This window comes from Brachyistius frenatus, unplaced genomic scaffold (genome assembly GCF_029030835.1).
Source record: "Brachyistius frenatus isolate BFR_SWC_R1_liver_20210118 unplaced genomic scaffold, ASM2903083v1 Contig_82, whole genome shotgun sequence".
In the NCBI taxonomy this organism is placed as follows: domain Eukaryota; kingdom Metazoa; phylum Chordata; class Actinopteri; family Embiotocidae; genus Brachyistius; species Brachyistius frenatus.
In genome coordinates, this window is record NW_027210681.1 from 1,539,106 (window position 1) to 1,562,500 (window position 23,395).

Sequence of the window (23,395 nt, forward strand, 5' to 3'; positions counted from 1 at the left end):
TCTTTTTAAAGCCATAAAATGCTGATTTAATGTCTTAAATACTTTGGTTTTTTTCTGACCGTCCATGGCGATGAAATGAGAGATTTAAGGCAACTGACCGAAACACCGGTCGACATCTTTGAAGGCCAAAAACAGGAAATTGTGTGATTATGTCTCATTTCACGTTTCTTCCTCAACTTTAACTGAAACTAAAAGGATGCAAACATTCGCGTTACAATATATTTAAACTTCGTGCAGCACTTTGGTTCTCGTCTCTCCTGTAATCTGTCGGACGCGTTCTGTCCGCGTGCTGCCAACGGTGGAACGTAACGAGTACACGTACTCGAGTAAAAGTACTCGAGTACTTTTACTCGAGTACTTTTACTCGAGTACAAACGTAAAATTTACTTCTTTTTTTCTACGACTAATTTTTTTTTAATCAAATTGATCAAAGGCAAAAAAAACTCATCTTAAAAACAATCAATTAATTAAAGAAAATAATCGGTTCAAATAATAATTTGTAGTTTGCAGCATTTTTTTTGCATCGATAGTTTTCGACTCCAAAAATATGAAAAAAAAAAAGAAGTTTTAATTTGAGTACTTTACTACAACTTATCTTTAAAAAACAACGTTAAATGTTTTGGTACTTTTACTCGAGTAAAGCTGTGACGACGTCGTTCTCTCCACAGGTAACAACCTTTTTGTTGTTGTTGTAACAACAACAACAACAACAACAACAACAACTTAGAACACGATCGTGTCTCATGGACTCGAGGACGTAGCAGTCGACCACCACAGCTGGATGATGAAGGCTGCAGCCAGATGTGGAAGCAGCGCTTCACGGGTTCGTCCCTTTGGTCCATCGGTGGGAGTCGAGGTTCCTCGTGGTTATAACGGGGTTTTGTTGAACCATCGGTGAATGAATCCTTTCTTCCAGAGACAAAAACCACCAACACCACCAGCAGCAGCCAAAAGCAGCACCGGGACGACGATGACAGCTGGACCGGGGCCTGGTGACGGATCGTAGAGCGGGTTGGGTTTGGGTTTACTTTCTTTGTGGCTGGTCGGGTTCTCCATTCGGCAGGTGAAGTTCATAACACCGCTGTCCTTCTGTTTGATGACCAGATCCTTCTCAGACTTCTTCCACTCTCCACCATCCTTCCTCCAGAAGAAGTAGACAGGTCCAGCCTGCTTGGTGTCTCCATCACAGCTCAGGGTGCAGCTGGTGGAGGACAGGCTGCAGGCCAGAGGTCTCACCAAGACTTCCGGTTGGGGGACGTCCTGGATCTCTTCAGCCTGGTAGAGAACCTTCTGGTCCTGGTTGTTGATGCCCACTGAATAAACTCCGTTATCAGCCGCGGTGACGTTGCTGATTTCCAACTCTCCGGTGACCTTGTTCATGACTGTGCGGCCTTTAAACGACCTGTAATAGTCCGGGTCAAAGGACCCGAACCACTCCCCCACCAGGTCGCCGTTGTGTTTCCACACGAGGCTGCTGATGGATCCGGGAACAGGAACAGGAACAGGCCGGAGAACCAACGTACCGCCGCGGCCGAAGTACGACGGGGTGTTTTGGGCTTCGGCCGACTTCAGTCCCGCCAACAGCAGCGCTGTCAGGAGCAAAACGCCGTCGAGTCTCTCCATGTTTCCAGATCAACACCGCAGCGGCACAATATCGATCTTAACAAACAAATAAACAAATAACAAACAAACGGAGATCTTCAGCTCGAGACGCAGAAAACTCGCCTTCCTCCAAGATGGCGCCACGTAGCTGTCCTTATCGGTGCCCGATTAAAATTGTATTACATTTTATACGTAACTCGTTGTATAAACAACTTTTCGGAGTTATTATCACTATATTAATAGTATATCATAATTAGTTTAGGTTGTGGAGATATTTATTGTTTCTTTCGAAACGTAAAATAATTAACGTTTCCCGGGAGTGTTAACGTAAATAGCTGTTAACATTATATGTTACGTCATATGTCAGCTACGGAAATTAAAGTGAACCGTGAAAAGACCACTCACTCCGGTTAGAGGGCTTTTACTGTTTGATGACGCCTTTTTAAAGTTCAGTCTACGTTTTCGACAGGCAATGTTCTCGTCGGCCTATCGGCCATGTTTGAATGGGGGAGGGGGGAGGCTGACGCTCGGAACAGCGGGCGGAAACCGGAAGTAAAACGCGGACGATCATAAATCCTGTTGTTCTGACGAGTTCAGCTTCTCCACTACAAACATTACACACGACACAGGCCGGAGAGCTTTCCCGCTTCGGTACAGTTATTGAAATGTACTTAAAATATTAAAACAAACGTTTAAAAGTCAAGATCAAATAGTACAGCAGGACGCGCTACTGCGCATGTCCTGGAAGATCTTCGGCCTTTGATCCACTTTCTGTTGGAGAAAAACGATCTGACGTCATGAAATTGTGTCTTTATATTGATAATATTTCAGTTATTATTGATTTATCTGTTGTTTCTTGTTGACACCTTTTTTGTTGTCCTTCCTTTCTTTTGTTGATGTATTCTGGTTCGATTTGATCATTTTTCTGTGCCTGCCAACCAAAATAAAGCTTATTTTTGACCATACGGAGATAAAATGTGCTGTTATTTCTAAAGACAGGGCGCTTAATCAGTTTAAAAATGAAATATTATTTAAAAACTTTGGTCCATGGAAACCTCATTTCGTTAAAAAAAAAACCCATCTTCTAAAATCTATTGTAATAATAATATAATATAATAATGAGGGGCTCACAGATTATGTATTTTTACTGGAAAAATAATAAACAAAAATATAAAGATATAAATCGCTTTAATTTTACAAGCAACTTGAAAGTGTTCAGACGACTACGGCACTAAAACGAGACAAAAAACAATAACAGACTTAAAATTTAAAGAGACAAAGATAAGAGAAAACAATCATAATGTTATTTAAAAATAAAAAAAAACAAACATTGAAATTGGTTTAGTTCTGGCAGCGGAGCGGCAGCCGGGATTTCAGAGGCGTCGACGTGGCTTCGTTCTCGGATGCTTTCGGCTTGCCGGCCATCTTCGACTCCTTCTTGCTGCCTTTCTTCTGCTGGAAAACAGAAAGTACAAGAATACAGACGGATTAATAATCATTCGTGTCCTTTACAGGTGAAGAAAATATGAATCTCTCAGTTTTCTTGGACATCACAACAGATTTTAAAGCTTCTCTTTGGTCGTTGCTTGATTTTTTTCCCGCTCACCTTGAAGAAGGGAACCCGTCTGCTCTCGTTGAAGACGAGGTTCTCGTCGATGAACGATGGCTCGGTGGCGCAGCTTTCGTTGCAGGTCTCGTCCTCCAGAGAGTCCTGAACACGACGGAGAGGAACCAGGTCAAACAGAGAAAAAAGAAGGGTTCGTTTCGAGGCAGAGTTTTTGAGTTCGGCTCAAAAATAAAACAAATCAGAGATCATATTTTGATGATAAAATGTTTAAAACGTGTATAAAAGATGTAAATAAAGCAGAAAGCATCACTACATGCGTGTAAACCGGGTTCCTGTGTGAAATGAGGAGTCACTGGAGGACAAAAAAAAGTGAAGACCTACGTGGTCGACTTGGCTGTGTTTGTCCTCCTCCTCCTCTGGCTCCTCCTCCTCTGGCTCCTCCCCCTCCTTCATAGCGGCCTGCAGCGCCTCCTGCTGCCTCCTCAGGCTCTCTAGCAGCTCACTGCGGCGCCGCGACTTCGTCAGCTGCCGGGGATACTCGAACTCCCGGCGCTGCGGCGTCGCACCTGAAGGCAGCAGATGGACTGTTAGTTTTCCTTTTCATTGTTTTGCTCTGCAGCGCCGCCGTAGTTCCCATCAAACTACAGGAGTTCAGGGAACGCAGCGGCCTCGGCACAACGCCCGAAGAACCTGGAGACCGTTACGGCGCTCTGAACGCGTTTCAATAAAATTTGTCAAAGCAAATTCTGGAACCTGTAAAAGACGCAGAAAGAGGTTGAAGTGTTTTACCGGTGGGAACGTCGTGCTGCAGCTCGTCCCGCAGGAAGTTCTGCAGCAGCTGTTGGCCCGTCCCAACGTGGCGCTGCAGCTCCGCCTGCTGCCGGTCCAGAACCGTCCGGTCCAGGGAGGTCCGGTTCTGCACGGCCGTCAGGGCCCGCTCCGTCTCCTCCCGACGGCCCGACAGCTCGTCCTCGGCCGCCCGGAGCTGCTCGGTGCAGCGCAGCTCGACGCTCTGAGGGGACGAAGGACGGACGGGTGAGGACAAGTTTCAACCGATGGACTCCAAAACCTCCTTTTTTTTTTTTTTTTTTTTTCACCTGTTGCAGGTTCTGAACTTCAACTGAAATCCCCCCCAGCAGGGACAGGTGTTCCTGGGCTCGGGTCTCGGCGTGCTCCCAGGTTCTGGAGCTCCACTGGAGGTCCCGCTCCACCAGACCTGGAGGTCAAACAGCCAAACTGAGTCACACTGAACCGCTGCAGACGACGACGACGACAAGAAGAAGACGAAGACGAAGACGGGACTGGGTTCGGTACCGGACACGGCGCTGCGGAGGCTGCAGCAGGAGCCCGTCATCTCCTCCAAAGTCTGCCGGCTCTCGTCGGCAGTCAGACGCAGAGAGGAGGCGAGGGAGGAGGAGGTGGAGGAGAGGAGGTCCACCTGGGCCGAGGCCTGCCGCTCCACCGCGCTGCAGCCGCTGCACACGGAGGAACCAGACGGTGAGACGAGGATCTCAAAAGGAAAATAAAAAAACCACACTTTTCTTTTTTTTTGTTCCTCCTCCTCCGACTCACCTGCTGAACTCCTCCTGGAGGCTCTGCACAGGTTTCTGCAGCTCTCTGGAGGCCGAGCGCAGGTGGCTGAAGTCCTTCTGGGCCTCCAGGCTCAGCAGGTTGAGCTGGTCCTGCAGGCACTGGATGGTTTGCTTCATCCCCTGAGAGGATGAGGAGGAGGAGGTCACAGTTTCTATACTTTAACTTGCGACTGTAAAAAAAAAAAAAAAAAAAGCAGCTTTTCTTTTTGATTAATTTTTTTCCCTATTTGGCACTTCACACTTCCTCTTTCTTTAACTTTAGTCACTCAAGATGTGTTCACACATCACACTCAAGTTGCAAAAGATGAAATTTGGATATTTGCATTTCAGCGCCAGCGAGTGGATTTTTCTTTCTACTGCAGATCTCAAAGTTTGCGTCGACTTCCTGACACGACAGACGAGGTTTAAAGGAGCCACGAAATCTAATTGTCATGCAAATAAAACCGCGATTAACGCTTCAATAATCGTTTCATAATGAAGAAGAGACATTTATTTACAAAAGAGGCACTAATATGAAGTTAGACGCACGTTTTTTTTGTTTTTTTTAATGCAGCCTCAGATGTTGTGGTCTATTGGGTCTATTTTATTTTTTGTGTAGTTTATTCTGGTTAAATAAATAAATCCATCTCTGGTCAGCTGACTTTTTTTCCACTAAGGTTTTTGGAGGCGCTGCAGCATCTCCGTGTCTCCGCGGCGTCGTACCGTCTGCTGTCTGTCCTGCGCCCGCCGGATCTCGTCCTCCAGCCGGTCGTGGTCGTCCTGCAGCGCGCTCAGTCCGCGCACGGCGGCCGTCCGCAGCGCCGCCAACTGCTGCACCAGGCCGCTGAAGAACACGCCCACCTCCTTCATCGCCTCCACCTGACGGAAGGAAACAAAAAGATGTTTCACTCTCTGTGTCGCCGGACGAGATCGGGTAAGAAGGAGAAGAATCGGAGGCGCGGAGGGACTCGCCTGGTCGGCCAGCGCTCGCTGCGTCTCCAACGACGACCTCAGAGTGCCGCCGAGCTCCTTCACGGCCGACAAACCCATCAGAGTCCGGACCTGCAGCACCTCCTCCATGTCCTGCCGGTGCTCCTCCTGCTCGCACAAAAACCTCATCAGCCGAAACACAAACGGGACGACAGAACTGAACTGAGAAGGATTCTCGGTTCATGATGTCATACTGATATCTGCTGCCTCTTCTTCCTCTGATGAAGACGAGCTTCCTGTCGAAAACATTAGTTGTTCTTCCTCCTTTAAAATTACTGCGAGCTTCGTACTGATCAGGATTTATGAACAAAATTGGTAATAAATTAATTTAATGGGCCATAATTCTCTCTTTCTCAAGATTTAATATTAAGATTTAAAGAATATTTGGATTTTCAGCTTCAAATTCCTGCAAATAAATCCCATCATTAAACCGTCTAATGTCCCACGATGCTTCAGTTTTAAATTTCTTTTTCAGCCTGACAAACTAAATAAAACCAACATGTTTAATTCTAAATTAAAAACTTCCAACTGAAGAGAAATGAATGAAGTCTGACCAGCAGCTGCAGCAGACTCTCCTTGTCCTGCACACACAGCGCCTCCTGCTGCTGCACCTTCTCCCGACAGCGAGCCACGCCCCCGGCCACCAGCGGCCCGACTCCGCCCACCAAGGACTCCACAGTCCCCAGAGCTCCTTTCAGCGCCGCCTCGTTCATCACAAGTAAACCATCTGAGCAGAATGGAGAGACGAGAGAGAGCTTCGTAAACGATCAGCCTCCAGTTCAGATTCTGTCCGTCACCATCTTTGCTAGTTCGGAGCGGTTTGGAGCAGGAAGTGACCATATTTGGACAAGCTGGGGGAGGAGCCAGAGGTGGATCTGACCGATCTGATTGGAAACCTGACGATACAACGTCCCGCCCACCGATAGCTGTAACCTGACTGCACCGCAGGCCTGTCAATCAAACAGACACGCCCCCAAAAACAGGTCTTCTTGAATCTTCTTTTCTAATGAATGAGGGATTATTTTCAGATGGACCTCCAGAAAACTAAGAAGAAGGAGTGACTTTAGCTAACAACACCGAGATAACTGATGGACACATTTTATTCACTTTGGATTTGATGACAGAAGTTGAATGGGAGTCTATGGAGCCGGAGGCTTTTTGGAGCCGACCTCTAGTGGCACTCGCTGGTATTGCAGCTGAAGACACTTCTGGATCGGAACCATTTTACAGACCTGGAAGCTACGAACTCTTTTATAAACAGTTCATGGTCAGAACTGAAGGAGTCTTTTTGATCGAGACACTAAACGTCCACTTTTCTTTCGATAAAACTAAAATGCAAACATTTATTTTCAGGCGTCTGCACACTTAATGCGTGTTTGGTATTTAACCCTCTCGGACATTAAATCGTGAACCGTCCACCATTCTCCTCCTGCGGTCTTACCGATGGCCTGCGAGTAGCTGCTCAGCATGTCGCCGTGTTTGCCGGCGTGCTGCTGAACGCAGCGCTGCATGCTGCTGAACGCTCCCTCCATCCGCTCGGCGAAGCTCTGCTGCATCTGACTGTTGTGCTGCTCCACCTGCAAGTAAAGCCGAGTTCGTTAGTCCTGATGACGCATTTAACATTTTACAAAAACACAACGTGCAGATGTCCTGCAGAGTCGAAGGTGTAGAGATGATGATGATGATGATTTTGTTTTGAAGACGGGAAGTTTCAATATCACTGACTGATGCACTAATATAACTTCTTCTTTTGTCAGACTGACGTCTGTGCAGTTGTGATTTCATGATATTTTCTGTAGTGAAACGTGATAACGGGAGTGTTTATTTTTTTTAGTTGGAGAAACCTTTGTCTTCCTGTCCAGCTTGTCGTGGAGCCCTGAGACGTCGCTGGTGCTGGCGTCCACGGTGCTCAGCAGCTGCAGGAGGAAACATCACATCAATCACTCGGAGACTGACGGAGGCAAACAACATTTAACATGTTCTTTTTAAAAGGGGAAGTTGGGCTAAAAATAACAAAAACAGGAAGTTTAATGAAATCTATGATGCATTTGCAGAGTAAGAGACAGAAACGGAACTAAAGACAGAAGAAGAATAAGAAGATGTAGTTAATGAAGATGCTTCGGAGGCCGGTGTGATTGTGTGATCGGGGAGACGTGTCCCGACCTGTCCGGCCGTGTCGTACAGCGTCTCCTGGGCTGAGCTCAGCGCCGAGCTGACGAACTCCTCCTGACTCAGCTGCTCTTTGGTCCTCTGCAGGTTTCGGCTCGTCTCCTCCAGCCTGACAGAGAAAAATCAAAGCTTCAGTTCAGACAATTCCTGCAGACTTCCTTCTTTAAAACAGGACGTGTGTGGTGTGAGTTTTAAAATGGAAGTTGCTGCACCTCTGATGCTTCTCGTCCAGGTCGATGGCGCACTGCTGCAGACGGGTTTTACTGTCCGTGAACAGCTCGGTGACCTGCGGAGAGAAGACGGAGAGAAGACGGCGTGAGGACGGAGAGAAGACGGCGTGAGGACGGAGACACGGAGGACGTTACGGTTCCCGAGTGGAGGTCCGGCGGTCCTACCTTCTTCAGCTCCTCCTCCATGGCAGCGATCTTGTCGGTGTACTCGACTCCCTGCTCCTCCTGAGACGTGATCTGACCCATCATAGTCCTGAAAAACACACACACACACACACACACACACACACACACACACACACACACACACACACACACACACACACACACACACACACACACACACACACACCAGTTATTGTCTACAAAATATCTCTGAAGCTGAACACACATCTCATTTTGAAAGTCACATTTATATTATAATATGACGGATCAATTAAAAATATTAACTCTCCAACTAAGTTCCTTATAAAAACAGAAAACTAAAAAAGATATTTTTGCCCACATGAACTTTTTAACTAAACTTACTAAAATAATGTTTGTACCATTTATAGGATCATAAAGTCAGCTGGAGCCAAACAAATTTATGTGCACTTCTTCTCTCTTTTTTGGGGGAATTTTCTAAACCAAAACATCCAAACCATTTTTTGTTTCCAGCTTCCTGAATATCAGGATTACATTTTTTCTCTCTGTCTCATGAAAATGAACTTCATATCTTTTGGTTTCAGACAAAACATCTGAAGAAGTCTCCTTTTAGGAAATGATGACATTTTATGCACAAAATGAATAATCGATTAATGGATTTTAAAACCTCTCAACCTCTCAGTTATTTACCGGAATATCTTCACCATCACGTGAAGATTTCCTATTTTTCCTTCCCTGTAAACTGCTTTTGTCGACTCATCAAAAGATCTCTGATTATGTCGCCGACTCATCAGGAATCAGTAAACGGGATAACATCTTCAAACGTACTCGTAGTTCTCCGCCGACAGATAAACTCCGTTCTTGTCCCGCGTGGCGGCGAGGTCTCGCTTCAGCCTCTCGATCTCCTCGGTGTATTCCTGAGGAGACGCAGACGAGATGAAACCTCGAAACGTTTCGCCGATTAAATCTGAAAGTAATAAACAACTCCCGGTGACGAGGCGTCTACCTTGATGAGCGTCCTCTTGGTGAGCTTCTGGTTGACTTCGGGTTTGTTCAGGATGTTCTTGGCTCGGCTGGCGTATTCCAGCGTGCTCAGAGTCTCCTGATCGCACACGGAAACAGAAGATCGACGTCAGCGACACGGAAAAGTCCTCAAAATAAAACAACACTTTAAAAAAAAAGGAGTCAGAAATGTTGCTGGAAGACGAGAAGATTGAAAAAAGGGCTTAAAAAGAGACAAAAATAAAACATCTGAATTCATATAGAATCATCAATAAAAGGAAAAACATGCAAACGACGCAGAAGAAAAATAGGAATTAAATCAGCATAAAAAAAGAATAAATGAGTCCACAAGATATAAAAATCTGACTCAGCAAAGAAGCTGGAAAAATGAATTTCAGCATATCTGCACAAAAAAACAAAAACTACAACGATGTCAACAACAATAATAATCTTAATAGTTTGCAACTAAGTTTTGACAAAACTTAAAAACTAAAATGTTAATGGCAATAAACTGCATTTTGTTTTCTTGAATTATACGTCGACCACGTTTAAAATAAAAACAACTTTTAAAGCTCCGTTTGATCGACGTTCTTAAATACGACAACACAAACATATAAAACCACGAAGCAACGGCATCAAATCTACACAGGACGATATGATTTCTCAAATTAGGACATTTTACGGGCTTAAATCAAGAAAATAAAGACAAAACTTAAGATCTTTTAGGACTATTAATATCTTAAATTTGGTGTTTAGTTGATCTAAAATCTTGGAAGTCGTCAATGATGCAAAGAATTGATCTGAAAACAGTAATAAGTGATTCAGACAGCGAACCGGGCGGATACAGATAAATCTATATGTATATATATATAAATAAGTGTGTGTGTGTGTGTGTGTGTGTGTGTGTGTGACGAACCTCCAGGTTGCTGGAGGACGGAGACACGGTGGCGATGATGGACGTCTTGGTTCGTCCTCCCAGTGAGTCCTGAAGGATTCTGGTGAGCTTCGACTCTCTGCGGGAAGTTAATCCGACAACAACGTGTGATTCATTTTAAACGTCTGATTTTAACCCCCTTTTTTTTTTTTTTTTAAAGAGGATGCGTGCGTTGCCATAGAAACGGAGCCGTCACCTGTAGGGGATGTGCGGCCGCTTCTCCACCAGCGCCGTGATGACGCGGCCGAGCGTCAGCAGCGACTGGTTGATGTTTCCCGCCTCGCGAGCTCGCTTGTCCACGGCGCCGGAGCGCCCGATGTTCTCGCTGCCGGCGAGATCCACCTGGAGAGGAGGCGCGGTTTGACTTGGACTTTATTAAACGGATAAATATGATGAAACACGCAGTTTTATTTATTTATTGGCGGTTCTGATTTTTACCAGGTTGAGTTTCCCGATCTTCACCAGCTCCTCTCCCTCCAGAGTGATCTCCTTCATGTGGATCGTCACCGAGAACACCGAGTGGGAGCGACTGCACAGAGACACGAGCAGGTAAACAAACAAACAAACAAACAAACAAACAGCCGGTCATCACGGCAACGGGGCTCTCAGGCTCCGACAGTACCTGGAGTAGGCGTTCATGAGCGTGGACGCCGTCCTCCTCTTGGCCGATCCGCGCTCCAGGATCTGATACACCTCGTCCTTGTTGTGGACCGTCACCTCCTCCAGACCCTTGACCACCACGCCACGCTGCTGGGGACACGAACACAGGGGTCAGAGGTCAGAGGTCAGAGCAGGGGGTGGGATAAAACATGGCTAAACAGGAAAGCAGCAACAACTCCAGACTTCCAACACTTACAGTACGGAAAATAATGATTTATTTTTTATGTATTAAAAAAACAAAAACAAAGAAAGAAAGAAAGAAAGAAAGAAAGAAAGAAAGAAAGAAAGAAAGAAAGAAAGAAAGAAAGAAAGAAAGAAAGAAAGAAAGAAAGGGATTTAAAGGGTTAAAATCCTGAAATAAAATCAATATTTCGTAGTTGTGATTAACCTTGTTGCGCGGGTCGTCGAACAGCTGCAGCCGCTCGGTGACGTCCTCTCCGGTGCTCAGCAGGTCGAACAGCTCCTCGTTGTAGATCTCCAGCAGAGACACCTTCACCGAGAACTCGGTGCCGTTCTCCGACAGCTTCTCGAAGATCTGGTGCAGCGTTCGGGGGATGATGCCGGCCAGCGGGTCCTAAAAGGGAAACAAGAAGTTCATCGTTTCGTTCAGCGTTCATCGCGCCGCGCTTATAATTTACGGAGTTTGTATTTTCCCACGCGGACTCGCCTCCTCCCACGTGAACTGCTCGTCAGGAGTCCTCTCGCCCTCCATCGTGAACGTCTTCCCTGTTCCCGTCTGACCGTAGCTGGTTTTAAAGAAGCATGAATAACGTGATTAGTATTATTATTATTATTATTATTGTTTATCAGGTTGCTGATTATCTGCATAGAAACTCACGCGAACACGGTGCAGTTGTATCCCATGATGACTTCGTCCAGGATGGGACACACGACGCTGCGGTACACGTCGATCTGCTTCGCCGCCGGAGCGAACACCTGAAACAAACAAATTCATATTCATCTTTTTAGTTCGTTTTTAAGGGAAAAAACTTCATTTTCGGCTGCAGGAAAGTGTCATTTTTTCAGTTTTCAAAACGAAATAGTTGAAAACAGAAAAATCATCGTTTAGAGGACGAAACAATTTCTGACACTTTATTGAATGTGATCAATAAGTTCGTGGACAGGAACAGACTTTTCAACTTATTGATCGCACCGATTGGTGGATTATTTGCTCGGAGACGGTGAGGCCGACTCACCATGTCGAACGTGTAGGTCTTCCGCGACGCCTTGTCGTTCAGGCCTCCCGTCCTCACCGCCACCTCCTTCCTGCTCTGGTCGCAGTCGACGACGCCGTGCGACGACTTGCGCTCCACCGTGTTGAACGGTCTGAAAACACCAACATTTAAATTCACAAAAAAAAAAAAAAAAAAAAAATCATCTGCAGGTTGAAACGAGTCAAAACTTTTCAATCAAAATCTTTTTTATTTTTTTTATTTTTTACACCTTCTCATGTTTTTCTTCATCGTATTATTTTACTATAAAGTAAATATTTTTTAGTTTTGGACTTATAGTGTCATAAATATGCTTTAAAAATGTTGATTTTTGGACATTTTATGGAGTAAAGATAAATCTAAATCTTATTATCGAGCTTACCAAGAATATAAAAGGTTGAAGGTCAAAGAAAATTGATCAAAACAGATATTTTTTAAAAGATATTCAAAGCGTGTACACAAAAAGAGAAGTGTTTACAAAGTGCATTTTTATATTAGATTTCTGTGAGTGTTTCCCAGCAATATATATAAAAATAATTCCTGTTAATGTCATTTAATAATCATTAAGCATGATCTGGAGATGAATAATAAAAAGAAGTCATGTTTTTGAATTATTTAAAAATGGGATTTGACATCAAGTCAGAGGACTGAAACTGCAAACCTGCAGATTTATCAAAAAGTTTTGAGGGAAATCACAAACAAAACCACTTTATATTAATGTGATTTACTTTTAAAAGCTTTAAAGACATTTGTAAATAAAATTAAAGCCTTTTTGGGGCCTATTCTTTTAGTAAATATCCAACTTTAGTTCACTTTTGTGGTCGAAATAAACTCGAGCATTTGCCTGTCTGCAGGTTTAACACCGTTCAGGTTATAAAGACAGTTTCAGCTGATAAAATCTGAATTAAATCTGAATTAAATGTCTTCGTACCTGCATCTGACGACCACCTGGATGTTCCTTCCCTTCTCCTCCCGTTTCAGTCCGCTCAGGTTGTGTGACGTCATAGCTGCAGACACGGTCAACGTCAAATTAACCCCAAAAAACAACAACAGTCCCGAGAAGTAGAAAGCTGAATCAGCTGCCGGTGGTAAATCACCGTTTAACGGTACCGGAAAAACAGAAGCGCGTCTCGGTCTTCAGCTGACGTGACGTTAGCTTAAAGCTAGCCGAACGTAAACGGCCGTAAATCCAGACGAACTTACCGGAACACCGAGTCCTCCTCTCCCTTCAAGGGTTATCTTCTTATATTTTTCCACCACTTTTAATAATTTTAAAAAGTTGGATATTCCGAACGTGCTCGGTCTCCTCCGGACTGCACGGTACGTTTCTCACGGACGACTTCTCTGGCGCTCTCAAACCTTCCGCCAGTTCAAACAGTACTTTTAAATTTTACTCGGCCAATAGCAGCAAAGTCAAGGTCCAAACAAAGGAGCGCATTGGTCAAAATGAGCACGTGACGACTGCGGCGCGGAGCATCACGGGAGGCATACCCGTATAAATACCAAAGTAATTCCGCTAGATGGCGACATCTTTCTGAAAACAGTTCACGACTCATTTGCTCTTGAAGTAATCAGGAAATATTGATAATAATTTAGTGCGTTTATGTTTTAAATCCTTTTATTACCACTTATTTATCATGTTTGTTTTCTATTCTATCGAGTTTTATTTAATTTATTTCATATTGTTGAATTGGTTTCAATCATAATTTAGAGCTATTTTTATTTTGGTGTTCTTATGTTTTTGTAGTTAATTTTGAACTTCCTTGTAGATGTTTTGTGTCTTTGAAATAATTTGTGTCTTTCTCTTTGCTTTTCCTGTCTTATTGTGTTTGATTCACATTTTTTTGTGGCCGTTGGGGATTTTTTTTGTCGTCATTTTTCAACTTTTTCTATCATTGTGTGTATTTTTCTGTTCATTTTGCTTCTTTTTGTGTTGTATTGTCTTTGATTTTTGTCTTTTCAGGGTCGTGCATGAGTGTTTGATTAATTTCCTCATTGTGGTTTTGGGCTCGTTGTTTTGGGTCTATTTAGGCTCATTTTGCATCTTTGTGGTTATTTTGATTTTACAAAAGATAAATCAGGGAAAAGATTTTAATTTGTTTAGACACTGAAATCATCAGTGAAAAAAAAATTGTCACATAAGATATACTAAAACCGAAACACCTGAAAAACACAAAATAAAATGCATAAACACACAGATGTGACATAAATACAATCATATCTTTACACTTTATTTACATCAGAGATTCATTCTCACACCTTTTGTGTCCGGTTTGTGTCCTTCAACACAAACTGGTGAATATTGAGCCAGACTAACAGATCAATTATATACATTTTAATATAGATAAAAAGTGATTTTTCATTAGATCAGGTTCACAAACATTCAAATGAGGGCTTCATAACAAACATGCACCAAGAAACACAAACAAATACATAAAGATCGACATTAAATAATGAAAAAAACAACATGTAAAAAATGAAATTAAAACAGACAAAGAAATATAATAAATTTAAAGACATAATTCAAACACTCACACGTTAGGCTCTGCCTCTTTTTTAAAGGTTCATGAAGTGACCAGTGGCAGCAGTCCATCTGCTGAGGACCGTCCGCCCACTCAGCCCCCTGAGGACGGCGAGGGGGGTTGCCCTTTCTGATCTGGCAACCTCTTTATTTTACACACACACACACACACACACACACACACACACACACACACACACACACACACACACACACACACACACACACACACACACACACACACACACACACACACACACACACACACACTCGTCTGTTTCTGACTAAAGTGAAAGCTGGTAGTTTTGTGGCTGCAGAGTTGAAGGATCATCCCTCTTTATTTCTGCCTGCTGTGTTTCCCATTAATCTGTCTGTTATTTCTCTGGAGGTCAGAATAACCTCAAACTCTCCACCGGAAACGAGGAGTCGCACGAAACAACGTACATCAGGACAAAAAGCTCGAGTTTACATTTTCAGACGGCCTGAAAGGAAACACAGAAATTAGACATTTCACTGACATTATTCTGGTTTTAAATCAGGGACAGTTTCCGCCTGACTTATTTTTAGAAACTCAGCGGCTGAATGGTGGATCGATGTCCTGAAATGCTTTATTAGATTTTAAGGTCATAGCAGAGAGAGACGATCAACTTTGATTCATGGTGTAGCAGGTGAAGCGCCACCTACAGGATGATGGTTAGAGCTGCAGGTTTATTCGTTGCAGCTGAATTTCTGATTCATGGATTCGCTGAGGTTTTTCTGCCGTCGGCTGGTCGGCAGCAGAGCAGCGAGTTTACTGACGTCTACGTCCTCTTTCAGGACGTCCTGTTTGTCTCTCTGTCTCGTCTTCCGTCTGACTTTAAAGTCCAACGTTGAAATGACGCGTCCACATAAAGGTCCACAAAAGGATCCACCATTATTCAAATCCAAGAAACTACAACATCGACACGAGGAAACAACGAACGACGCAACAGGAAACGACGAAGTGACACTAAGAGAGAGGAACACAGACTAAATACACTGTGGGGAGGAGGACAACGAGGGACAGCTGAAACAACGTTTTTCTGACCTGCAGGCACATTCATGGACTCCTTGTGTTCAATTTACATTTCCTTGATGTTTTGTGTCTCCTTGTGGTCATTTCATATCTTTCTCTTTGCTTTTTCTTTCTTATTGTGTTTGATTCGCATTTTTTTTTATCATCATTTTACAACTTTTTGTACCATTGTATGTGTTTTTGTCAGTATTTTGGGCTTTTTTCTGTTCATTTTTGTGTCGAATTGTGTTTGATTTTGATCTTTTTAGGGTCGTTCGTCTGTGTTTGATTGATTTCTAACTTTTCTGAGGTCATTTAATGCGTCTTTGTGGTCATTTTGTGCCTCTGTGGTTTGGGCTCCTTGTTTTTTGCAGCAGCATGTGAGCGCCTCCTGACCTGTTTCAATGTGCACTCTTTTTGTTTTTAGTTATATTAAGTTAAAACATATCCTTTTAACAGTTTGCATGTAAAAACACAGTATTTGAGCTTTTCTGAAGTCATCACAAACTCCAACTGTGCTGCTGAACTTCGATCGGTTTCAGTTATATTCAGATATTTAAGTAGATTCTCATATTTAAAAGGTGCACGGACAGTTTAAACATGAAATAAAGAGCTGGATTAGGTTTTAAATAGCTTCTTGAAGGAAAACAAAAAAATAAACCTACAACTTAAATCTCTCTCCGTGTGTCATCCTCGTCCTCCTCATGGAGTCCGGAGCAGCAGCTGCCTTGCTCCGAGGCTCCCCGGCTGACCCGACCACCTCCAGGCCTCCACTTCCAGTCAAAGAACCATCTCAGCGTGTTTCAATCTGCCGTCCAGCTAGAAGTCCGCTTCATTACCATAACAATTTTAACTGCGAGGGTGGAAGCAAAGTGAGGTGGGAACAATCGTATTGTCTTCCCTCCCCACACACTCTCCTCTCTGTGCCTCTCTGTGATTGGCTGCCCACTCGGACCCCGGCTGACGGTGACCCTTTTCCGGGGGCGAGACACGAACCCAGAGGAGCGGGTAACTTGGCGGTCCAAACGTCGGGCTGCAGTCGAGAAGAAGCATCTCCGGTTCCATCCCTCTCTGTTTTTGTCTCTGGCCATCTCTCCGGAGAGTGAGGAAGAAGAGGAGGAAGAGGAGGAGGCCCGGAGGAAGACCCCGACCGAGGAGGACCAGGATTTCTTCTCAGTGAGTTTCATTCTTTTGTCACATGAGAGTGTGAATCTGCGTTAGTTTGGTAAAAGCAGGGAAACCAACGTCAACTGACTTTAAAACAGATTTTAACCGATAAATAACTTATTTGTGGCAAAAACAACTAAAAAAACAAGATATTTCTTCTTTTTGTTGATGTTTCTGATGCTCAAATCTGCTAGTTAGTCCAAACGGATTGAATGAAATGATCTAAACACGTCAGAATAACTGCTGAGAAACGTGTGAATCCCAGTTTGAGGCCCAAACTCAGGAGGATAAACATTTTAAGAGTGTAAATAATATTTGGGTTTTGATTTGAGTCCTTTTCTGTGCAGCTGTAGTTTGTTTCTGTGTGAAATATACAAAGAGGGAGATTTATTTCTGCATGTTAATATGTTGAAGCTTCCTGCAAGCTCAGCAAAATTTAAAATACAAAAAGGTGCCATGAGTCAGCAAAAAGGCCTAAAGTTGTGTTGGAGATGTTTTTTTGGTCAAAATTGTAGACATTAAGATGAATTTATTCATCTTTCCACAGAAATTAAAGCAAATATTTTGATAATTATTGAATAATTTCCTTTTTTTTCAAAGCTAAATTGAGAAACTCAGATTTCAGTAATTTCAGCTTCATAAATGTGAGAATTTGATGATATTTCTTTGTCTTTAACTAAAATAACAGAACATTTTAAGATAAAAGTGCGAGGTGCATATTTCGTTGCACCTTTTTGGCACAATACAGACAGAAAAATCAAGAAAAAGATGATTTATAATGAAAACATGTCAGTTGCAGCCCTGATGAGAAATATTTGGAGATTTTGTGTGCACGAGTTTAAATAACTGGTTTAAATTGAATTCATTTGTCTTGAAATCCTCTTTTCAAGACAAGGTTGTCCAACAGGAAAAGATTTAAAAGCTAAATTTGTGCATTTTTTGTTGTATAAAACAGTGAGTGTGAGTTTAAGAGAGGACAGAAAGCAGCTTCTCCCTTTGATGGATTATTCATCATTTTGTGCGTCTAAAACTGCACTAAATAACATGAACGTGAATAAAATCAAAGTGATGTGAAACGTGGATCCTTCATGGAGCTGATTATCTCCGTTTGATCCGAGCCGACTCCTCCTGGGTCCCGCTGAAGGTGTCGGACTCATTCAGAGCGGCTCCACGCTCATTCATGTTCCTGTCTATTATCTGACACTCAGCAGTCAATACGTTTCCCATGAATATGCAATCGCTGGAGTTGACGGCCGGAGAGACGGAGCGTCGCCCGAAACCAGCAAAACTGAGATTCATCTGAAGAATTCAACCCCAAAAATGATAAATTTATGATCTCAGAGGATTTATTTGTCGTAACCAGAGTTCCCTCCTCCTCAACCTTCATTTATCAAACATTTACTCGTCCCGTTTCATCACCTGCTGACTTGAAGGCAGACGGGCGGCGTGTGACTGGTGAACCGGGTCGAGGGTTGAAGAACGGTCATAACTCAGAAGGTTCAGACCATCCGTGATGTTTATTTTAGGACTGAATGTGTTTTATTGACAAAAACCCGCCGGGGTGACGTCACCCACAGGACCAGCGTCCGCAGGACGTCCAGCGGACGTCGGAAACTACAAATAATCCACTTGTTTGTTTGCATGAAGAATGAATAAAAAAAAAAAAAAGAATTAAATTAGGTTGTAGATTTCCTGATCTGATGTTTTTGTCCTCTTAAAGTGACAAATGGCAGAAAAAGTGAGGAGAATTTAGGAAATATCAAAATCATGAAAAACAATCAATGCAGATTTTTATCAGTTCTCAGGAAGTTTTTGACACTTTTAAACAAGAATAAACAGAAAAAGTCAGAAAACTGAGCTCTAAATGTAAAAATGTAGCTTCAGTTGTGTGCTGCGGTTTTGATATCTGTGTCGGTGTGAGAGGTCAGAGGTCACCGATGTGGCTCGGGCAGCAGATGACGGCCGCAAAGGTCCTTCGACTCGGAGAAAGAAAGAAAAAAACCACAAAAAACAAACACTTTGCTTGTTTTTTTTGTTTGTTTTTTGCTGCAATAAAAAAAAAAAACGTGAAAGAGGGCGTCGGGCGGAGAAGCGGGCCGGACTCGAGCGGCGGTCGCAGACAAAGATCCATATTAACAAAAACCGTAGATGACAGATGATTAATCGGCGTGGTGGGGTCCGCTGAGCCGCCGGACCCCCGGCTGACACCCCGAGCCACCAAACACAAAACCACAAACCCCCCAGAGCCTCGGCGGCCTGGAGGAGCGTGGGCGGAGGGTGCAGGCAGGGCACCGTCCCCATGGAGCTCTGTGTGTGTGTGTGTGTGTGTGTGTGTGTGTGTGTGTGTGTGTGTGTGTGTGTGTGTGTGTGTGTGTGTGTGTGTGTGTGTGTGTGTGTGTGTGTGTGTGGAGGAAAAATCAAGATTTAGTTCGACACATTCGGACAGAAAAAGGAGAGAAACTGTTACAGAGAGAAAAGTGTGTGTTTCTGTGTGTATATGTGTGGGAGTGTTTAAACACCAGAAAGAAGTATGTGTGTGTGTGTGTGTGTGTGTGTGTGTGTGTGTGTGTGTGTGTGTGTGTGTGTGTGTGTGTGTGTGCGTGGACAGCCCAAACCCCCATCTGCCACAGGGTGGGCGGCTCGCCACACAACGACAATACACAGCAACATTTTTGTATCCGTGGGCGTTGAAAAGACTCGGAGAGCCGCTCGTCTCTGCAGCTTCAAGATGTTCTCGTTACTCAGCGAGCTCACGGACGGATCCGTCGCTCGCTGCCGTCCTCCATCCACGCTCCTGGGAAGAAGCAGGAAGAAAAGACATCACCGCTCCAGAAACCTTTCAGGGGCTTCACACACTTTAGAAATCAGAAAAAAAAAGGTGACGACGTCTCACCTGGTGGGAGGAAGTCAAAATGTCGCCTAAAGTTCAGATCTGAGGAGGAAAAGAAGTCCAGTTATTAAATCATAATAAATTGTCTCAAGACGCTGAAACCTTTGTGGTTTTTATCAGCTGCTGCAGAGGAGATGATTTTATCAACAAAAGTCAAGGTGCAGATATGTTGAGAGGTTCTGTGGAGTTCCTGAAGCTCTGTGGTGTTTGGATGGCGTGGGATGATCAATCAGAGGACTTCCAGCGTCTCTTCTTCCCACATGAACTGACAGCTTTCACATCAAGAGAATCAGACAACAAACACTTACAGAAGAAATACTGCTATTTTTATCACAGCAGCTTTTCCTGCCTCAAAACCAGTGCATGCTGGGATGTCGACACGTCTCGTAAACACGAATGAGCAGGTGTGGTGAAACGGCTTCGGAGGGAAATGTGTAAAAACAAAAGGTGTAATACACCCGTCTGCCACTAGAGGACACCGTGTTACGTTTTGCTTCGCGTAGGCGTGAAAAGATCGCGCAGGAGTCCGATGTTTGCGTTTGAGAAAGTAAAAGTAATAATCTTTTTCTAACGCTGACGAAGTAGTTGCTTAAATCTAACGCCGCTCACTTTTCACACCTCGTCGAGGCTAATCGTGACTCTGACACGGTGCCCCCTAGTGGACGGACGGGTGTCTTACACACTCAGGCATTATGGCTGAAATAAAGAGAAAATAGGGCAGCTTAACATAAACCAGAATTATTCCTTAAAGAAAACGTTCTGTCTGTTTAACCTCATACATTTTCAATGAACACAAAAACTTCAGTTTCTGGAATTTATTTCTCTCTTCTTTGATTTATTGGTCGAACCAGATGAGAAGTTTATGCTCCTGAAATGTGATCCAACAACACAGATTTTTTTTATTTTTTTTTATGATCTAGTGTGTCAATTTTTCATCGGAAAAGCAAAGTAGCAAAATAAAATGCACAAAAATTCCCTTTAAAACGTAGTGGAAGTAGAAAGTAGCATCAACCGGAAATCAAGTGAAAAATGGAGTTAAAAACAAGAATATTTCATCATTTTTGAGTTAAAAATAAAAATGATTCCTGGACCGACTTGTGTTGTTGCACCAGGCATCCATGTGGGATTTGATATTTTTAAGATTGTCATATTTGCAGCTGCATGTTTGCTCTTGGACGCACACACACACACACACACACACACACACACACATCTTTAAATCTAAATTATAAAGACATTTTCATCTTCCCGAGCAGCTGAATTAAATAATTATTCTGTCACTTAATCACACCATCTACAACAACAGCAGAGACTAATGTGTCCCTGACGAGGCAGCAGAGAAAACCACCGGGTGTGTGCAGTCCGTGTGTGGGCCCAGCTGGCACCGAGACAGCACAATGTAACACAACCAGATACCGGATACCGGCCATATAAGCAGACGGAGCCGCGCGCCTCACCGGAGGAACCTTTTATGGAGACGGTGGCACCGGAACTCCCAACGATGGGGGCTTCTTCTTTTCTTTTTCACCTTTTAAATGAAACAAAAGGTGAAATCTTTAAAAAAAAAAATTATCTCACAAACCAGCTGCGTGTTTTTAGTTTATTTACTTAAACTAAGTTTCATTTTTTGTGTGCATGTTTCGTCACGGAAACCTCCACCGGTCCTATTCCTGGAGTTCCCTCTTCTTCTTTTAAGAAAAAAACCAAAAAAAACCACAAGTCCATATTTGGTAAATGACGTAACGGGACACCCAGAGATTCCCTTTATAACCATACTGCAGCGTCCAAGAGCTATTTACAAGAGATGAGAGGCGGAACGGGACATAATGAGGGACAACCGGGTCCGTTAGGCTGAAAACCGGAGACACTCTGGAGACGACAAGATTCGGATTTAAATCACCTCCGCGTCTGACAGAAGGAAATGAGCGCGAAGGTAGATGGGGAAGTTTCTGCGTCTCTCAGCAGTCTGGTGGAAAATCTCCCTAAAGATGTGTACGCGGTGGAGGGGGGGGGTCTGTCCGAGACACAGATGGTGTTTAAAGAGGAGGAGGAAGATGGAGGGACACCTGGTGGGGATGAATGCGGTAAGAGCTGCTGAATCCGTCTGACTGCACCTGAACCTTCTGATAACAAAGAGAAATCAATCATCTTGTCGCCATGACAACCACGTTTAAAGATGTTAAAGTAAATCAATGTGATTCTACTTCTGTGTGTTCTTCAGGTGAGCTGCTGTTCGCGGGGAGGAGCACACCTGAGCTGTCTCTCCACGGAGACTTGGCGCAGTACGTGGCAACTTTACGCACGTTTACCGGCAAGTTTTCGGTGGACTCCAGAGGCGCAGGCGGGCCGTGGACACCTGGGGACGTCATCAACGTGATCAGCGCGGACATCGCCGCCCCGGGACCGGTTACGGTGTCCGGACCGCCTTCAGCATCGCCACATATCTACGGAGGAGGCGGAGGAGGAGGAGGAGGAGGAGACGTAGCGGGGGACGGCAGCATGGCTCACGGCCAGCCGGACATCAGTCACATGTACGTGCCCCCTCATCCACACCCCCACCCCCACCCGGCCCCGTCCTACTCGTGCAGCGGGGACATGTACCAGGACCAATCAGCAGGGGGATACCTGGCCACGTCCACCTGCGCCGTGTCCTACCACGCGCCTCCGTCCTACAACTCGGCGCCCAAACCTACCGTGGACGGCGCCGCGCTGCTCTCCCTCATGCCGGAGTACGGAGGCTTCTACCCGCAGAGCTGCCAGAGGGACATCCAGACTGCTTTCCCGGAGAGGAAGTCCTTGCCGTACTCCTTGGACTCCCTGCGCGTGCCCCCGCCTCTCACGCCTCTCAACACCATCAGGAACTTTACGCTCGGCGCGCCCTCACCTGCCGCCGAGGGCCCCATGGCCGCCGCCTTCCCCGGCCACCAGAACCTCCCCCTCAGGCCCATCCTCAGACCCAGAAAGTACCCGAACCGGCCGAGCAAGACGCCCGTGCACCAGAGGCCGTACCCGTGCCCGGCGGAGAGCTGCGACCGTCGGTTCTCCCGGTCGGACGAGCTGAGCCGGCACCTGCGCATCCACACCGGTCACAAGCCGTTCCAGTGCCGCATCTGCATGCGCAACTTCAGCCGCAGCGACCACCTCACCACCCACATCCGGACGCACACCGGGGAGAAGCCGTTCTCCTGCGACCAGTGCGGCAGGAAGTTCGCGCGCAGCGACGAGAGGAGGAGGCACATGAAGATCCACCTGCGGCAGAAGGAGAAGAAGTCCTCTGCGTCTTAATCCCCCCCCCTCCTCCTCCTCCCACGATGCTGAATGTAAACTGTCTGAGGTGGAAAAGACTCCTGACACATCCTGTCTGTCCCCTCATGTCCACATTAATCCCACAAAAAGGAAAACATGTCCTGAGAAGCCATATCTTAAAAACCCATAGAATGTGTTGGATCACTCCTTCATTATTTATCAGTCCAACTAAAACCTCATCCATCACCGTCATCTGTCAGAGTCTCCTGTGTGTCCACACAGAGATTAAATTAGACGAAATGTAAAGGGAGTCTGGTGCACTCTTGCTGAATATAAAGAGTCACAGACGGTGTTTTAAAGCAGAGTGAGTCGACTCCACTTCCGGGGTGAGACGTCGTGTCTGTGCCTCGTGCTCTCAGGGATTCAGGCACAAAAAAACCAGGCAGCTCAGGTGAGAC

General features: G+C 44.7%; 3 protein-coding genes across 5 annotated transcripts in view; 1 reads left to right on the top strand and 2 right to left on the bottom strand.

Moving 5' to 3' along the window:
• Positions 1 to 867: 867 nt before the first annotated feature.
• LOC138627149 (lymphocyte function-associated antigen 3-like) lies at positions 868 to 1,711 on the bottom strand. Its single transcript, XM_069709288.1, has one exon. The coding sequence runs from the start codon at positions 1,621 to 1,623 to the stop codon at positions 868 to 870; it is 756 nt and encodes a 251-aa protein (XP_069565389.1). The 5' UTR covers positions 1,624 to 1,711.
• Positions 1,712 to 2,782: 1,071 nt separating this feature from the next.
• On the bottom strand, positions 2,783 to 13,415 carry kif11 (kinesin family member 11). 3 transcript variants are annotated; one of them, XM_069709326.1, is made up of 27 exons: positions 13,284 to 13,415; positions 13,012 to 13,087; positions 12,066 to 12,195; positions 11,708 to 11,805; positions 11,537 to 11,615; positions 11,258 to 11,443; positions 10,832 to 10,956; positions 10,648 to 10,738; positions 10,406 to 10,551; positions 10,192 to 10,288; positions 9,280 to 9,375; positions 9,102 to 9,190; positions 8,295 to 8,382; positions 8,112 to 8,185; positions 7,894 to 8,008; positions 7,575 to 7,646; positions 7,172 to 7,307; positions 6,285 to 6,457; positions 5,713 to 5,838; positions 5,464 to 5,619; positions 4,742 to 4,881; positions 4,484 to 4,644; positions 4,267 to 4,385; positions 3,959 to 4,181; positions 3,551 to 3,735; positions 3,209 to 3,313; positions 2,783 to 3,057 (listed from the first exon to the last, which is right to left on the bottom strand). In XM_069709326.1, the coding sequence occupies exons 2-27, from the start codon at positions 13,083 to 13,085 to the stop codon at positions 2,944 to 2,946; spliced, it is 3,198 nt and encodes a 1,065-aa protein (XP_069565427.1). In that variant the 5' UTR covers positions 13,086 to 13,087; positions 13,284 to 13,415; the 3' UTR covers positions 2,783 to 2,943. The 3 variants fall into 3 exon arrangements, with proteins under 3 accessions (XP_069565427.1, XP_069565428.1, XP_069565424.1); XM_069709327.1 differs by having other exon boundaries at positions 2,783 to 3,054; positions 10,832 to 10,959; XM_069709323.1 differs by having other exon boundaries at positions 10,832 to 10,959.
• Positions 13,416 to 21,416: 8,001 nt separating this feature from the next.
• The window catches only part of LOC138627148 (early growth response protein 2b-like), a 2,706-nt gene continuing 727 nt past the window's right edge, over positions 21,417 to 23,395 (top strand). Inside the window, exons 1-2 of the mRNA XM_069709286.1 lie at positions 21,417 to 21,775; positions 21,913 to 23,395. The exon at positions 21,913 to 23,395 is cut by the window's right edge and continues 727 nt beyond it. Of these exons, the coding sequence (XP_069565387.1) occupies positions 21,613 to 21,775; positions 21,913 to 22,976 (1,227 nt within the window). The 5' untranslated portion in view covers positions 21,417 to 21,612 and the 3' untranslated portion in view covers positions 22,977 to 23,395. The remainder of the gene's footprint in view (positions 21,776 to 21,912) is intronic.

What these genes read in the sequence shown, in the direction of transcription:
- LOC138627149 (XM_069709288.1), bottom strand. Translation starts at nt 1,623, where the DNA reads ATGGAGAGACTCGACGGCGTTTTGCTCCTGACAGCGCTGCTGTTGGCG.
- kif11 (XM_069709323.1), bottom strand. Translation starts at nt 13,085, where the DNA reads ATGACGTCACACAACCTGAGCGGACTGAAACGGGAGGAGAAGGGAAGG. An exon ending in TCGACGACCCGCGCAACAAG is followed by an intron (nt 10,960 to 11,257) that starts GTTAATCACAAC and finishes TCGTGTCCCCAG; the next exon opens with CAGCGTGGCGTGGTGGTCAA. An exon ending in AGATCGGGAAACTCAACCTG is followed by an intron (nt 10,552 to 10,647) that starts GTAAAAATCAGA and finishes CCTCCTCTCCAG; the next exon opens with GTGGATCTCGCCGGCAGCGA.